Here is a 17,883-nt window from a genome sequence, read left to right on the forward strand (position 1 = left end):
TCACTTTGGGCAAGGACCGGCACCAAGCTGGTGACTAGCAGTGATCTGAGAGAGTCTGAGGCCAAGGAAAGGGAGAGGTCTGGAGGTGTCCTGGTCCCACCTTAGAAGGTGGTTTACCTGATTCCTAAGGGGTCAGAGTAGCAAGGGGGCACTGGCTATTAAGTAACAAATAAATGGGAATGTAAATGCAGCCCTACCTTAGGCTGCTGACCTCACACAAGCCAGGCAGCACTCAGAAGGCTGATTCTCCCTTGCAGCAGTTTTCCCCCAGAATTTACAGGAGCTCCCAGTGCAGCACTCAGCATTCCCAGACCCACCAGGTCCAAGATAGAATCCTCTCACGGACCCCTACCTTAACCCTCACGCTGTAGTCGATGAGCACGCTTAGCCGGGCAACAAACAAATCTTTAATTTCTCCCCCAAAATACTTTACACTAACTTTACAAACAGTTTCTTCAACTCTATTTTTCTCACTCCCCATTCCTTCCGTCGGGAACATCCCAGGTCAAGATCTTTGGTCCCTCCCGATGGTAGACGCTGATTGCTTTATGGGAGCAGCTAGGAGCAGTGTGGCCAGCGGGACCCACAGCACGTTCCTCTGGCAGCGAGGCTGAAGTTCTGCTGGCCTCAAGTTTGGCCTTTCTCGAAGAATCAGAAGTAGGCGCGAGTGTCCTGCCCAAGGCTGGCGGCCGGCTTGCAGCAGGGTTAGCAAAGAAAGTGCGACCACCGGGCTGGGTGCACACAGGGCTCGCAGCAACTCCGCAGCGCCTCTAGAGGGCTTGCCAGGGCTTCCCGATGGCCTGGATGTGCTCTTTGGCCTTCAGGCGCAGCGCGGCGATGCTGCTGTTGCGTGGGTACGCCTCTTCCAGCGAGAACTTGTCCCCGAAGGCCGGCGCGCACGGGTACGCGGGTGGCGGCCCGAGCTGCTGCAGACCGGGACCCAGGGGCGCGGAGTTGAGGAAGGGCGGTGGCGGCGTGTAGCTGGCCGGGAGACCCTGCCCCGGCGGCCCGAAACCTGGCAGGCTCTGCAGCGCTGTGGCACCTCCGCCGGGCAGCGGTGGCCCGAGCCAAGGCTCCAGCGGCAGGGCGCTCCCCGGAGGTCCGCTACCGCTGCCCGGGCCGCCCAACGGAGCCAGTGCCGAGGAAGGTGGGGACCGGCTGAAGGAGAGGAGGGGCGAGTCCTGCAGCTTCATGGACGACACTTCTAGTTTCTCCTGGCGTCTCCACTTGGCTCGACGGTTCTGGAACCACACCTGCCAGAAGAAGCCGCAGACGCCTTCAGGCACAGGCGAAGGGTGGTGTAAAGTCCCCACTCTGGGCAGGCCGGTTAGCCTGACCCTCCCTCTCCACCCGAGAAATAACCCCGGGACTGCTAGAAGGGTTCTTTTACTCCCTCGGTCCCATTTTTTCCCCCTCCAATCCTTTCTTTTAAAAAATACTCTCCTTTTTGTCTCTTTCTCTCTGGCCCCCAGGTCTCTTTCTTTGTCACATCCTACTCCTCCAAAGCTTCCCGGTTGCCCTGTATCTTTCACTCTTGGTTGTGGTGACAACCGTTTCAACCCTTAACAGGAGCAGACCCTCAGGGGAAAGAGAGCAAGGAATTTAACTCTGTGGCTAGACTACAGAATTTAAAGGAAGGTTTCCGGGACCCTTTGGTTGGTGCCCCCCTCCTGACACTTCATTTTGGGATCTTGCTTGGCTCTGTGTGGTGTGGCTCTCAGTTGCTGCCTCAGAGACTCCCTGATTTATCTGCCTCCTTTCTCCATTATTATAAACACCGCGTAGCGGCCGCTCACGCGTTAAAATACTAATGCATCCGGCAGGTTTCTTTGGCCTCGTGTGTATTTCAGCCGCTTCTCTGATCATTTCTCGACTTTATTTAATTGGTACCTGTCTAGTATTTCTGAGGTCCCTGCAAATTACTTTCCGAGATTAAATCGTTCAAGTCGATTATTGTGTCTATTTTTATATTATAGAGGTTTGCCGTTTCCCCTCGTATGTTGGCTCAGTGTTGCGTATAAGGGACTTCCTTTTCATTTTTTTTTTCACACGGGGAAAAGTTCCTCCTCCTGAGGACATTGTGGTTTCTTGCACTGGTGCCTTTACTACTAATTTGACTAAAGTGTGAGGAAAGATGCTTTACTGACAAGTTCTTCCTCTCACCTACAAAAGACTCGGTTTCTTTTAGTGGCGACTGTGAAAGAATTCTAGACAAACTGGTATCCTTGGGGTTGTATTTATGAAGGAAAAGCAGCTGCACGGGCCAGTGGGGAAAGTGAGTTTGATATAAACAGAAGAGTGAGGAGGCAAAGACCCAGTACTGGAGTGGAAGAGGGCCAAGGAATACCGGAAATTTGCTTAGAGTGGAGAGAAAGGGAGATTCTCCTGCTCTGGTTCCAATTTTTAAGGCTGTGTGACTGAAGATCGGGGAGCTGCCTACTACCCCTCTCCTGCCGTCCTTAATCTTGTAGGAGGAGACCCTCCTGGTCCCCATCACACCGTCTGATGATCTACTTATGTGGGGGGAAAAAGCTATTTATCTGTCACATGAAAGCTACAGAACCTGCTCTCAGGAACCCCTAAGTTAGTGGACAGGGGGAAACATCCAACAAGACAGATGGGCAGGCTTGGTGCAAAGAGAGCCCCAGGCAGCTGTGCCTGCTGCGGTCTGTAGGACACCGGAAGCGAACACACAGGTTTTTCTCTGTCTTCCTTTCCAATTTCTTTCCGCTCTGTATCTATTTTCCCGTCCCTGGACAGCGGGTGCTGAAATTTCCAGCTTTTAATGAAATCCATAGAATTACGGTCCAGAACTAAGAGAAACCCGATTTGTTTGGTAGTTGATCCCAAACCACACTAGGGAGGTCTGCCTTCTCTGGCAGGCCGTTTACTCCTTACTTTTAGGCAGAAAGACAACACGCGGAAGCTTGTCTCCCATTACTCTAAAGACACAGCTATATAGATGCCCAAAGTCCCGAGTAGCCCGACCGCCTGGAAATCCAACTAAAGAAAAAACTCCGGGTTAGTTCCGCTCTCAGACGCATTGAATTTCGTTCTCACTGTCTCCCTCTCAGGCCCCTGTAAACTCCCTGGGTTTGGAAGCCCTCCCAGACTTTTCACAGATGACTAGCAACTATTTTAATGATCGGGGATTAAAGAAATGCAGCTTTAATTAAAGCGAAAACTCCCTCACGATAAAAAGGAAAGGTCGATGTAAAAGGAAGAGAAAGTCAGTTTCTTGAATCCATCTAAAGTTTTAACTGGCGGCTTACAAGGGAAGAGAGTTTTCATTTTTGAACAACAGGCGCGGTCGGTGACAGTGGTGGCAGCTAGGGCCTCAGTCCAGTAACCCTCCTCCCACCCCTCGTGCGCCCACTACTTTCCTGTTTTCTTTTCCCTTTGCGTTCAACACCCCCGCAACTCCTTTTTGGCTGCATCTAATGAGCTGTCAACCTCTTCATCTCCCAAGCGATTTCCAAGTTCTTTTAAGGTCGGGAGCACCCTCCCCTGTAGGGGACATCTTACTGAACAAGGCAGTTCAAAGGGTGGTTCATGGGAGGGAATGTTGAAGACAATCCTGGGCTCCCGGCTAGCGCTGCGGAGCCATGGAAGTAAGGCAGGAAGTTCAGCCTCACTTCCCAACCCCAAGTTCCTTGTCCCTCAGTTCAAGAGCTTACCTGGACCCGAACCTCGGGTAGGTTAACCTTGCCGGCCAACTCTTCGCGGCTGTACACGTCGGGGTAGTGGGACTTCTCAAAGGCACGTTCCAGCTCGTGCAGTTGATACGTGGTGAAGGTCGTGCGGTTGCGCCTGTGTTTCTTCTTGGGAGGTTCCTCCTCCTCCGACAGCTTCGAATCGCCCGCTGCTGGCCCAACCGGCAGTCCGGGGCTCGGCCGTGCCTCTCCTTGCTCCTTGGGATAGCAGGGGCGAGTAGCTGGGACAGAGAGGCCCCAAGCGGTTAGTGACACTCAGCGCCGAGTCGAAGCGGCCTCTCTACGGCTCTAGGCGACCCGGTGGCGTCTGAGCTGGGTCCGCGATGGGAGCCCTACGTAGGGTCCCTAAGATTTCTCTAACCTCAAGTAGGGCAGACCCCCAACCCGCTGACCCAAAGGTAAAGGAGGTGGAGCTCGAGTCTCGCAGAGCGCCCCAAGGGTTTTGCAGCCTTGCTGCGCACTCACCTTCGAACTCCGGGACGAGCCCCGGGGCTGCTGGTGGGGAAGACTCCGAGCCTCCGGCTGGAGCTTTGGGGCAGGCGGACCGCGCACCCAGTCTGGGATCCCGCTCCTTCGAGCCCCTGGAGCTCCTCTCTGCAGGAAAGGTATCTAGGATCCCGTCTTCCTTGGTAAAGCCCAGGATGGCTTCGATGCTGTGCAAACGCGACGTGCTCCCGCCCGGGCTGCGGAGCAGGTGGCCAGCGAGCGAGAAGCTCCCGTCGGCCATGGCTGGCGGGCAGCCCGGCAGGTGCATGGGGAGGCGGGAGTGTACTTGGCAAACTGGAGCTCGATGCCTGTCCACCACCCACCCACCCAACTCCCCAAGTGTGCACTTCTAGAACTTGAGCAACTGGATGGGTCGGTCCAAAGCTAAACTCGGCGGGCAACCGGCTTGGGCAACGAAGATGGGCGAGCCCTGGGCCAGCTTTCAACCCGACCGCTGCTGCAGCTAGAAGCTTAGCCTCGGGGTAACTGGAGCTTTGGTGCTAAAGGCCCGCAAGCGCTCAAGCCCGGGACTCCACCCTCTCTCCGGACCCAGCCCTTTCTCTCTGTCCCTCCCACTACAGAGGGCGGGTTTTTCCCTCTGATCAGCCTAGGGTCCTAGGCCTGCTCCCAGAATGTCCCTTCATCTGGTAATCTTGACACATTTCAACTCCACAAACATTTTTCCAGGTTCCAGGAGTGGGAAGTTTGATAGGAGGGGTCCCTGGGGCAGACTTCCGAGGGTTCACTTCTCCCCTTTCTGTGTTCAGCTGCCCTCTCTTGACTACCTCCTCCCAAAGCTTTACACTCTGGGACCATCTTCCAGCACTCGGAAGCTCCTAGATCAGCTGAAGGCTTTCCAGCTACCTCTGTGTGGTGGTAGTTCACAGGCCTTCCTATTTGAATCTTCTCTCGATCTTCCCCTCATTCCTACACCTAGGGTTCTGTGCTTTGTTGTCCTAGACTTCAAGCTTCCTTTGTCTGTCTGTCTGTTTTTACTCTCTTTGTATCCTCAGAAATGGTGGTGGGACAGTCTGTGCCCACAGAACCAACGACCTCGAATATGAGAGTTCCCAGGACTCACGAAAGACACACAAAAATTCTTTTCACGAGCTATCTCGAAGTGCTGGGATCCTGAAATGAATCACAGTAATGAACAATCCTGGCCTTCTCCTACTTCCACAAGCCAGGCAGACGACCTAAAACTGGTCGCCTGGGGAGAAGTTTCTAGTGCATCCTCGAGAGTTAGTGCCCTAATCCTCTTGAGTTCCTTCCCCCTCGGGGGCCCCTTGAGGCTTGCTTGACCCAGAGTGACTCAAAGGCTCAGCAGAAAGAAGATTTGTAGCAGCCTCATCACTGATAGCAACTGTGAACACTGCACCCCGCAAAGATGAGCGCTGGTTAGAGTCCCAGAGATGCCCAGCTTCTCTGAAGTGTTAGTCTGAAGAGGCTATCGCAGAAACACACACCCCCATCTGACGTCCCCCGCTCCCCAATTCTGCCTTTCTCAGATCTCCTCCAAGACAGACTTCTTTCTCAATACTTTTTTTCTTCAGGACCAACACTATCCTGAACCAGGAGGTCATACATGTCACACAGAACCCACATAGTGACTTTGAGGAGTTTATTGGCCAGGCTTCAAGGAGTGACAGATGAATATATAATGCAAATTGGTTGACGGCGGGTTGAAACTGAAGTCTGGCTCAGCTCCGAAAAGTTTGAGTCTGAGGAAAAACCTGTTAGGGGTGAAGACACCACTCAGGGCGGAGCACTTGCCTAGTAACATTTAATCCCCAGAACCCATTAAAAATAAATTACAATACAAAAACAAGCTAATTTAATGAAAATAAATAACACTTTAGAGTTTTCAAACCCTGTACATTTTTCCTGCGACGAGATCTTAGACATCCTGTGAGTGAACAGGGCAGGTCTGACCGGAAGAGAAAATGATGTTCAATATGAGATATCAATGGAGGGAAGGGCAGACTAGAACTCCTCACCCCATAGTCTCAGGCTGCACTGAGCTTGGGGTCATTATTGCAGTGTGAAGTTTTTAATTGAATCAAAGTGCCTCCTGGCTTGCAGCCCATCTTTGATCCCTCACCACAGCCCCTGAATCCTGCATATCTGAGGCTGAGGGGGAAACCGTTTAGTTCTGGAAGAAGTGAGATCCCCATGGCCTTTGAGCAGACAGTCCTGTAGGACTGAAGCCTTGGGGGAGGCTCCTGAGGCAGAGGCACCTGATCCTGCCAATGGCCTAGTGACACCCCAGAGTGTCTTCCCAGCTTGCTAGGTAGAGCAGGTGGCTGAGGTGCTGAGGCAGAGGTGGGCTGCCAGGATAATTCATTGGAATTTGTTATTTCCCTGTGGACGGAATGTGTTTTCTGTAAACCTCCCCCATAGTAAATCTATGTCTGCAGTGGAAGCAGAACGAAGTGGCAGCATCCCTTAAGCTGCCCACAAGCTGTCGAGGGGCTCCTCTCCTCTCTTTCCTAAGTTAATTCCTGCTGGAACTGCCCAGCGCTACACGAAGCTCCAGGTGAGGCGAGCTTTTATTTACTGTTTGTTGGAGTCTCAGGAGAAAGGCAGGAGGAACTTCAACAGCCCTGATGAGGCCTGAGGGCTGGGGCCTGCCTTTGTGTGAAACATAAAGAGGCAGTCAGGACCATTGTGGGCACAGTGGAGGGCACTCCAAGCAGTCAGCTGGGGGCCATTGTTAGGAGCTAATCTACATGTGTATTTCCCAAGAACTCGTTTAGAGAAAATGAATGGACAGACATGTCCCTAATTCTCCAAGCCAGAGCCCAGTTTTCCAGCAGTTAAACCAGTTCATAATCAGCTCTGCTTTAGCAAAAGTGGGGAGCCTGCCTTCTGAACTCCCTTTGTTTAATTCATTGATTCATTGGATGGATCAGAGAAAGCTCCCTCTTCCCAGCCCCCACCTGTGGCTGACCTCAGTCACAGCACTGCTGGATTCATCTTGACTGTGCTCAGAGGCAAATAGCATTTGGTAGATGTTGGGGGGCATGTGTGGTGGGCCCGGGGCCAAGTGGATATTATTCTTGGGTGTATGTATAGGCTCTGCTTTCCGGAAGCATCCAGCATGCGTTGTTTCAGTCACTACACTCTCCAGAGAGGTGGGCATCTGCAGGCTGACTTCTCTAGCCTGGAACAGGGAAAAGGTCACCAGAGAATCAAGTCCATTCTGCCCCATCTCCACTAACTTACTCTCTTAGCACTGTTGTGTGTTTGAGTTTGTTTTGTTTTGTTTTGTTTTAACCGAATAGCATGTGTAAAGCCAACTCAATCACCTGTGTGTAGATTAGCTCTTCAGTAGATGCATTTAATCCTAGAACATTCCAACCACTGCCACACACTATTCAGGGAGCACTTTTTCTCACTAATACATGTTCAGGGAAGGTAACTTCACTCTAGCTTTACCAAAGCAAAATAGAACTTAGGCTGTCATCAAACACACACACACACACACACACACACACACACACACACACACACACAGAGAGAGATCAAAAAATTCAATGGAAGATCCAAAGCATATATATATATATGATAAGAGCTATTGTTTGTTGAATACTAAATATTATAGCAGACATAATGCTGTATTCTTTTGAGTACTTTACATGGATTAACTTAGTCCATACAATAACGCTATTGGGTAGACACTTTAAAAAAAAATCCACTTTACAGAGAAGGAAGCAGAGTCACAGAGAATATCACTTGTTCCTTGTCACAGACTTTATTCCAGATAGGGCCAAAACCTAAACTCAGGTGTCTTAGTTGTGAATCTAGCACTCATGTGCGCTACCTTCCAATGGGGTGTTCCAATTGTGGTGGCTGAGAAAACTAGTAGCATGGTAGTCTGGATGAGCCTGGCCTTCCATAGACTTATATAATATATTTGAATACTTTGTCCCCAGTTAGCCCAAGACTTTTTAAAAAGGAGGCGTGGCTTTGTTGGAGGAGGAGTATCACTGGATCTGTGCTTTGAGGTTTCAAAAGGTTCAATCAAACCTGGCAACATCACCCACAACAGTTATGAAGTTATGAAGGATACATGATAAAAGGGTTGTTGTGGAATCTTCCTCTGTGGTTAACGAGAGACACTGGGGCTGGAAAATGTGTGGCGAGGCAGGCCCTGAATGAAGGCTCTGCGAGTGCAAGAGGCCCTGAGAAACTGCTTTGTGGAGCTGTTGCAAGTGAAGCCTGGATTGCGTTGGGGACCCCAACATGTTTGACATGAGATGCACTCAGGAAGTGGAGCCAGTCTGAGAGAGATGTCTCTCATGAGTAGCAAACTGGAAGGGCAGAGCTAGCAAAGTCTGTTGACAGGAGACATAGAGCCACAGGATTTGCAGTTTACTCAGTTGGGTTTCAGAGTTCCCTCCCTATATCCCTATCCTTCCCTTTTAGAATGGTAACACACATTCCGTGCCATTATGTACATGCTAGAAGTATATGATTTGCCTTTTGTTTTCACAGGGGTCACAATTACTAGGCTGCCCTAACTCTCAGAAGAGACTTTGGACTTTTGAACAATGTTAAGACTGAAAACGACCGTGAGGGCTTTTGGAGTTGCTCTAACTTCTAACTGCACTTTGCATTGTGATGTGACCACGATCCTGTGGGACCAAGGTGTGAAATTAGTGGTCTGAATGAGAATGCCCACCCACAGGCTCATATATATGAATACTTGGTCCCCAGTTAGTGGGAACATTTGGGAAGGGTTAGGCCATGTGGTCTTGTTGGGGGAGCTGTTTCGGTGGAGGTGGGTCTTTGATTCTCATGGCTCTCCCTCTGCCTCCCACTTTTGAATTATGACATAATGTCTCAGCTGGTCTTTGCCCTACCGTCATGGACTCTCACCTTTGAAACCATAAGCCAAAAAAAAAAAAAAAAAAGAAAGAAAAATGCCTTCACTTATGAGCTGCCTTGGCCATGGTGTTTTATCACAGAGATTGAAAAGTATCTAAGAGAGGAAGGTAAAGCAAGAAAATTGGGAGTCAGGGAAAATGGAAATACTATACTTTAGAGAAGTGTGGGAGTGAGGAAGGTGTGGTGGATAACCTACAAGTTTCTCTTGCTCTATTCTCTCACATCTGTCACCTTCCATTTTAGATATGGAAACAAAATGGTTTACCAAGGTGATTCAGAACATTGTAGTTAAGTTAGACAAGGAGGCTCCGTACTCACAGGCTCTCCAGAAATTCTTCTGGACTCAACACCTGCTCCAGAACCCTCAGGGTCACAATGGGACATCTCATGACTGCATGGAGGGCATGTTTGTATTTCGTCCCCACAGTCTGCCATGCAAACACAATGACATAATTCTTCACACGACATCTAGTTATTTACCAACCCAATTGTTTTGGTCCTGATCTTGCTTTTATAACTTACGTAAGACCAAGGAGTTTCTATGTAATAAAAAGAAAATTCTCCCGGCAATAGATTCGGTTCACATGACATTAGTGCGTTAGAACCAGCACCCACTGTCCAGTGAGAGCTTGGAGTCAGGACTTTTCCAGCTCAGATGTCACATTTGTTGCTCAAAATGAGCCACAGTAGGGACATTTTCATCTCAGAAATTGGCAAACATTCAAAATCGGGGTGTCCCACCGTTTACTAGCTCCTGCTCCCCTAAAGAATGAAGAAACCACAAGGCATCTATCAATACCGATTTTAAAACTAGAACGAAAGCATGATCTATTGGATAAGAATGTTCACCTTTCTTAAAAACGCAGACTTAATACTCTCTCAGAACGTCTAAATAAAGGGGAGGCATTTGAATATCCAGCACAGCAGCACCTCTGGGGGCTGCTGGGAGCAAAGCTACACTAAGATGATTCTTCTTTGCTTGTTTTCTAATTAAACTAATTGAATTCAGAGTGTCTGGGGGAAGCACTAGAGACATTTATCTTGAGGGGATGATGGTCTTGAAGCTCAGCAATCCTCTTAGAGCACTAAGGAGGTAAATCCGGGGACGCCCGCCCGTGTGCAGCAGCCCTGGGCACACCTACGCCTGTGTGTTTGTCTCCCCTTCTCGTTTCAGGAAGCCTGTTCCACTCTCTGCTATCCTTCGATTCCCTACACTCAAATGAACACGCTCAGACTCTCCCCCTCCCCCACGCCCCCAACCCTCACCCCCGCCCCCGGCCCCCGCCCCCTCCCCTGCCGGGTTCCATTTTCAAATCATGAGTCTAACACATTCTATCAGTCTATCATTCTATCTATTTCATCAGTTAAATTTGAAGAGTGAAGACAGACTCGGGTCACAGCCACACTCTGACACATTTGGTACGAGCCCATCACGGACACAAACATTCAAACATCAGGGCTAAAGACATCCTCCTTTTGTAAACATGGAATGTATACCATCTCAGCCATTTTAAGTATACAATTCATGGGCACTAAGTACACCCACCTTATTGTGCAACCAACCCCACATTCCACCTGTAGAACTTTTCCATTTTCCCCAATTCTGAGCCCATTAAATAATAACACCCCACTATCCTCTCAGCCCAGTGCCTAACAATGTCCATCCTGCCTTCTGCCTCTATAATTTGACTACTCTAAGTACATCCCTCGAGAGGAATTATACAATATTTGTCTTTTTGTAACCGGTTTACTTCACCTAAATGTCTTAGATGTTTAGCTGTATTGTGGCACATATCAGGACCTACTTATTTTTAAAAAGCAAACTAGTATTCTTTCTCACTGTTCGTACATAGCACATCTTGCTTCTCTGCTCACCCACTGATGGACACTTGGCGTTGCTCTCATCTTTGGGCTGTTGTGAGTGATGCCGCTGTGGGCATCAGTTGCTATGAGTGAATTTAAATCTCTGCTTTGACGTCTTTTGATGTTACCCAGAAGCAGAATTACTAGATCACATACTGACTGCTCCCGTTTCTAAGGAGCTACCACACTGTTTCCTTCAGCAACGGCACCATCTACATTCCAGGGCAAAGGACTACCAACTTCTCTCCACATTCTTTTCTCCTTTAAGGGTCATCCTAACGGGTGTGAAGTGGTGTCTTACTGTGGCTTTGATATGTACTTCCCCAGTGATGAGTGATTCTGAACACCTTTCACATCCGCTTTGGACACTCTCCTGTGCTCTTCAGAAAAAAAAATTTTTTTAAAGATTTTTTTTTTGCTTACTGTGCAAATCTGTTAATATACCGAAAAATAATGGAGATGAATGTGTTCTTTATATATGTTAAATAGTAACCCCTTACCTGACACATGTTTTGCAAATGTTTTTTCTGTTTCTACAAAAATTATCACTGGATTTTTGATTTGGATTGTATTATAATATAATGTATCATAAAAGACCACTATAAACAATTATAGACACATCCTAGAGGATGTGGATAAACTCATAGAAATATACACTCTACCAAGACTGAATCATGAAGAATAAACAGACTGATATTAAGACAGGAGATGGAGCCAGTAATTTAAACAAGGAAAAGCCCAGGACCAGGTGACTTCCTGGGTGAATTCTGTCAATCAATTAAAGAAGAGGAAATACCAACACATCTGAAACTCTTCCAAAGAAATGGAGCCAAACAAGAGGGAAAACTTCCAAATCCCTGTAACAGGGCCCTCATACCAGTCTCAGTAAGGAAAGTGGAGAATATTTATCAAGGATATTACATGCTAATATCCTTGAGAAATATGGATGAAAATCTTAAACTTCTGGAAAACCCAATATAGCGCTATATACTACAAATATCATCATCGTGGTCTAGTGAGAGTTACCCTTGGGCTGTAAATGGTTTGACCCTCATCAAGTACAAGATGTGATAGACTATGTCTGAAGGGTAAAAAAATCTAAGATCCTCTTGATGCTTACAGAAGAGCTAGCTGACAAAATCCAAAATTTCATTATTCTTTCTCCCCCTCTAATTTAGTGTGGAAATGTCCAGTTTTCTAGATTATGACAATTTCCACGACCCTCTGGTCAAGTCAGAGGTTCCTGATCACTGTCTTTGGTCCTACAGGATGAGCGAGTTATAGTCTTCTCCCCCTCCCCTCGGTCCTAGTCCTTGTCAATATCATGGACGTCTTGATCACGCTGTTGATGGAGTACCATGGGTCATCTTTCCATTTCACATCGCCCCATCTAATGGAGATCACCGCAATCTCTCTCTCTTACAGCCCTAGCTTCAGTATCTCTGTGAGCCCAATTGTCTCTTTCCTCTAACACAGTGCAGCCCACTGTCCTTCTGTCTTCTTCCTGTTACTATTCAATCCTATCTTTGTTCCCAGCAGTCAGGTAACTGCTCGAAAACAATATCAAAGCTGTATGTGGTGGCATACACTGGTAGTCCCGGCACTCAGGGGTCTGGGGCAGGGAGATCATGATTTCAATTCCATGCCTCAGATAGAGGCTCCAGATCAGTCAGGTCAATATGATGGCAGCATATTTGAATAGTTAACTTGATTTACAGTGGTTTTGTGGACTTTTTTTTCTTTTTGGTCCATTTTCTTGTGCTCTCTCCTTTGACCCTTTAAGCCATGGAATTGCTGATCCTATATGTCCTGGTGAATCTAATTAGCCCCAGATGCTTTCAATAGAGGCTCAGAGGCTGCCTGCCCAGAAGTGTCTTCATTCAAGTGGAGGAGCTCAGCACTGACTGAAGGTCCTGTGAGTTAAGTGAATGACCTTTAGTGGAGGACAACTGAGTCTGAGAGGTTTCAGAAATGATTTACAGAAGCAAGCAAACATCAGTTGGTGTACACACAGAAGAGACATAGGTGGGCTTGAGGGTTTGGGGACTTGAGTGGGAGAAATCCACGAGGAGGGAAGGAAGAGGAAGAAGTCCATGGATTAAAGGCAGGATGTGCAGGAGAGAAGAAAGGAGAAGCCACCACACGTTAGCTGAGCCATAAAAGCACGGCACTGAGGGCTGCCCAGATGAAACATAGTAAGTAGTAACTTGGGTTACTGATAGGAAGGCAGATTCTAACAGCATGGAGGGTAGGCAACTGTCCAGCTACTGCGCTGCTTACGTCATGTTGTAAATATAAAGGCTGTGTGTGTGTGTCTCTTTCATCTGGGAACTCAATAACCAAAGATGGTGTAGGAATCCTGGGCCAGAAGTTTTAATAATTTCTACTACAACTCTGTATCAAGAAAAAAATGAACAAACAAAACCAAAACAACAACAAATGTTTTGACATTTATTTTATTTTTCTTGTGTGTATGTGTGTGGGTGCACATACGGTTCAGTCTCTCCTTCCGTGTGAGTTTGGGGTTCAGGGATGTGGAACTCAGATCATCGGGCTTGGTGACAGTCATTCTTACCCTCTGAGCTGTTTTGCTGGCCCTATTTTTGTTTTTTAACTCTTGAGAAAATGTAGAGTTTTATGAGAGTAACATTTGTATATTAGTCAATGCTTTCTTGTTGCAGGGTCCTGGGAATTGAAATTGGGGTTTTGTGTGTCTAAGGTGTGCACACTGTTACTGAAATACACCATCAACACTCTAGTCAGTGCTTTGAACTCACACAGAAGCCCTGCAATCAAACATCAGCTTAGGAAGCAATATTCATTTCTGGATACCTGGGTGGAGGAAGAAACAAGAGTCTTAAGTACACACTGAATCTCAAACTTCATTTTATCCTTTCGTTTCAGCCACCGGTAAGAGTAGAGGAGCTCACTCCACCCCCAGCATTCAACTATGAAGTATGAAACAAACAGAACAATTTCAAGGATATAAGAAAATTGAAACCAGTAGAAGTCTTGTGGGCCTACCACTAAGGCTCAACATCAATGTTTTTCTAGAACATATACTCATTTTGTCCATGCACTTACCTAGCAGCTTCTTTTTTTTTTTTTTTTTTTTTTTGGTTCTTTTTTTTCGGAGCTGGGGACTGAACCCAGGGCCTTGCGCTTCCTAGGTAAGCGCACCTAGCAGCTTCTTGTGTTTTGTGCCTTTAAAGCAGATTTCAGACTTCATTATATGCCCCTCCCCCAGGCCCATTATCTGGAATTCTGCATTTGTGAAGGGTTCTAGTTTAGTATATGTCTTTTACATAATCCTGATCTATCTTTCACCTAAGCAGTTGTCCTATTATATTCTCTTCAATAACATGCATTTGTCCTGACTACCCTGTACTTTCTCCAACACTTAGTGAAGTCAGTCTTTCTATTAACCTATGAGCAGGTCTTTTGTGATGTTATTTTAGGGCTGATTTCAATTTTTATTTCCCTAGTGTTTGGTTGGGCACATTTTCATATGCATGGTCATTTGCATGTTGACCTTGGTCATTTGCATGTTCTTATTTACTGAGTATTTGCTGAACTTTTGTTTTTATTTTCAATGTTTTAAAAGTTATTTTTGAGTTGTAAGTGTTCTTCTACAAATGCCTGTGTATGCATACACACTCCCTGCATCCAAGTCCTTTATCAGATATGTGCTAATATTTCCTCCAATCTAGAGTTCATGCACAGCTACCTGTTTTAATGGTCTCTTGATGAGTAAAGTCTTACATTTTCATAATATCTAGTGATCAATCCTAAAATTACAAGTACTTTCTCTGCTATATTCTAAAAGTTTTACAAACTTGGCTTTATGTTTAGGTTCTATATACATTAAATTAAAATTTTACTGTAGTATGAGTAAGAGTCTAGATTTAATGTATTTCTGCACATTTAATCTGTTCATTGGTACCTCTGTCAAAACTCATTTGGTTGGGAATAGTTCAGTAGCTTACGGTTGTTAGTGATTGGAACAGCAATGGAAGGATATGGTGGTGTTGGCACAGGGAGACTCCATGGTATTGGAATATCTTGATTGTAGTGATGGCTACACAATCCTATACATGTGATAAGATGACAGTAAACTAATTGCACACATCAAACCACTGCCAACTGCCTGGATTTGCATTATAGGCTAATTATAAAAAGATGAACTTATTCAGGGGAGCTGAAGGAAGTACGTGGGACCTCTCAGAAGTCTGGGGATCAGTTGGTCTGTAAGTGCAAGTCTATTTCTGGGCTCTGAATGCTGTTTCAGTGATTGGTCTGCATCAGCACCACATCGCCATGGTTACTGAAGCATCAAGAAAACCTCAAGCGGGCAGATCTTTCCATCTTGTTTTCTTTGAGGTTTATCTGGTATCTCTAACTTCATTTGTCTTTCCAGTGAACTTTAGGAGCAGCTCAGCCTTCCTCCGTGTGGATGACGGCTGGGGTCTCACTGACTCGATCAATTCAGAGGGTATGAACAGGGAGCATTAAGTCCTGCGATGCACGGACGGGCTTCAGTTCTCAGTGTACAGGTTTCCCACATCCACTGATAAATTTATTGCTAAGCATTTTGTTCCCTAATGCTACTGAGAATAAGATCACTTAAAAAACTGGGAGAAAGGATCTCACTAGGTAGTCCTGGACTAGCCAGGAACTCTCTGTGTAGACCAGGTAGGCTTCACACTCAACAGAGATCCATCCATCTGCCTGCATCTTGAATGTTAGGATCGAGGGCAAGTGTACCACCCCTCACCCTGACCCTCTGCTTTAGTCAGAGTTCTCTAGAATAAATAAATAAATAAATAAATAAATAAATAAATAAATAAATAAATAATTCATTTATAATTTATTAAGTGAGCTTTAAAATAATCAAATGATTAAATTATCCCAGAGGCACTGAGTACCAGAGTAGTCTCAGAATAGCTGTCTCTCAGTGGAGGGACTACCGCCAGTCACTCAGCCCACAAGGTGACTTAGTTATATATAATCTGGCACCAGAAACCGAGAGGGCTTCTGGAGAGCTGCCAGTACCTGTTCTAAGATGAAAGTTTGGAAATACTGGCTCTACAGTCAGTGAAGTTATAAGAGGCAACAGCAACAGGGCAAATCAACTCTACGGCAAGAGAGAAGGTCAAGCCAGTGAAGGCAAGAGTAAACTTCCTCCTGAAATACCCCCTTCATCTGGGCTCCTCCTAGAAGGTGCCATCCACAGTCCAAGCCAGGCTGAGGGAGTCTGCCTGCAATCTTGAAGCAAGGACAAGTGATCCCTGGATCAAGTTTGCTCGACAGCCTAGCTCAACTGGTGAGCTCTGGAATCAATTGAGCGACCCTGGCTCCACAGATAAGGTGGAGAGGAGTTGAGGGATGATCCCCACTGTCAACATCTTGCTTCCACATGCATCTGGCACATGCACTCGAATATGCATATATATGTGCACACATGATACAAATATATACATATGCAAAAAACCTGCATTTGAGTTGCTGACTTGAGTTTCATAAGAAGCTGCTAAATTAGTTTTGGTATGGAAATAGGAATTTCCAATAAATTCTGAAATGGCTTTAAACATTGATCTGCCATTTTATATCATCTGTTGTGTTTGTGCAAAGTGGCATATTGGACATTGATGATTACAAAAATTTTTTGAAACTTTTTTTTTGTCCTTGAGACAGGGTTTCATGTAGCCCAGGCTAGCCTCAAACTCACTCTGTAGTCAAGGTTGGCCTTTGATTCTCAGTCACCCTGCCTCTACCTCTCATGTGTAGGGATTATAGACATGTGTCACCACATTCAGCCTAAAACATATTGATCAACTCTAAAAAAATGTTGAAAATGTGTCCTACAAAATCAAATATTCAGCAGAGAGCTAAAAATTTTATACACAAATAAATAAGTACACCTATCTTCTTAGAATACATATTTGCTTTTATTTTAATGAATGCTAAAATTAAATTATATGTAAAACTGTTTCAATTTTTTATGACTTGTTGTCAGTGAATATTCACATATATATACCAGGGTGTGTTAAAATTTCTCAAGTGAAAGGGGTCACAAAAGAAAGTTTGAGGAGCCCTGACCTAATATATACATGCTCCCTGCCCCAATCCATATTCGCAGGAGTTGGTGTTAACTGAGTGTGATCTGGTGTGATGTACTAGGGTGATGTTCTCAACCTGTAGGTCTCGGTGCTTTCACAGGGGTCACCTAAGACCATCAGGAAACAGATATTTATAATAAACTCCAGGACAGTAGCACAAATACAATTATGAAATAGCAAAGAAAATAATTTTGAGGCTGGGAGGGTCACCCCCACATGGGTATTAAAGGGTCACAGCATTGGGAAGGTTCAGAACCACTCTGTACTAGGGTGTGGTGAGGGATAGGCATCTGCTGTGCTGGAACGTGTGTACTCTTATGAGCGGTGATATGATTTGATGGATTATATTATAGGGTGGTGTGGTGCGATGTTGTGTTATGGTATGGCATAGCACAGTGGTATGGTATGGTATGGAGCTATGGTATGGTATGGTACGGTATGATGTGCAGCTATGGTACGGCATGGCATGGTATGGTATGGCATGGTATGGTATGGTGTGGAGCTATGGTATGGTATGGTATGGCATGGTACGGTATGGTATGGCATGGTATGGTATGGTATGACATGGTATGGTATGGCATAGTATGGTATGGTATGGAGCTATGGTATGGTATGGTATGGCATGGTACAGTATGGTATGGCATGGTATGGTATGGTATGACATGGTATGGTATGGCATAGTATGGTATGGTATGGAGCTATGGTATGGTATGGTATGGCATGGTACGGTATGGTATGGCATGGTATGGTATGGCATAGTATGGTATGGTGTGGAGCTATGGTACGGCATGGCATGGTATGGTATGGCATAG

The 17,883-nt window shown here is 46.3% G+C and overlaps 1 protein-coding gene across 1 annotated transcript; it reads right to left on the minus strand.

The window, feature by feature from the left end:
* Positions 1–384: 384 nt before the first annotated feature.
* Rax (retina and anterior neural fold homeobox) lies at positions 385–4,505 on the minus strand. Its single transcript, NM_053678.2, is given in 3 exon segments — positions 385–1,253; positions 3,678–3,934; positions 4,179–4,505. Coding segments are annotated over 3 exon segments (1,029 nt in total). The 5' UTR covers positions 4,468–4,505; the 3' UTR covers positions 385–770.
* Between the last annotated feature and the right edge of the window lie 13,378 nt (positions 4,506–17,883).

Source organism: Rattus norvegicus, chromosome 18, assembly GCF_021556685.1.
Source record: "Rattus norvegicus strain SHRSP/BbbUtx chromosome 18, alternate assembly SHRSP_T2T, whole genome shotgun sequence".
Classification (NCBI taxonomy): domain Eukaryota; kingdom Metazoa; phylum Chordata; class Mammalia; order Rodentia; family Muridae; genus Rattus; species Rattus norvegicus.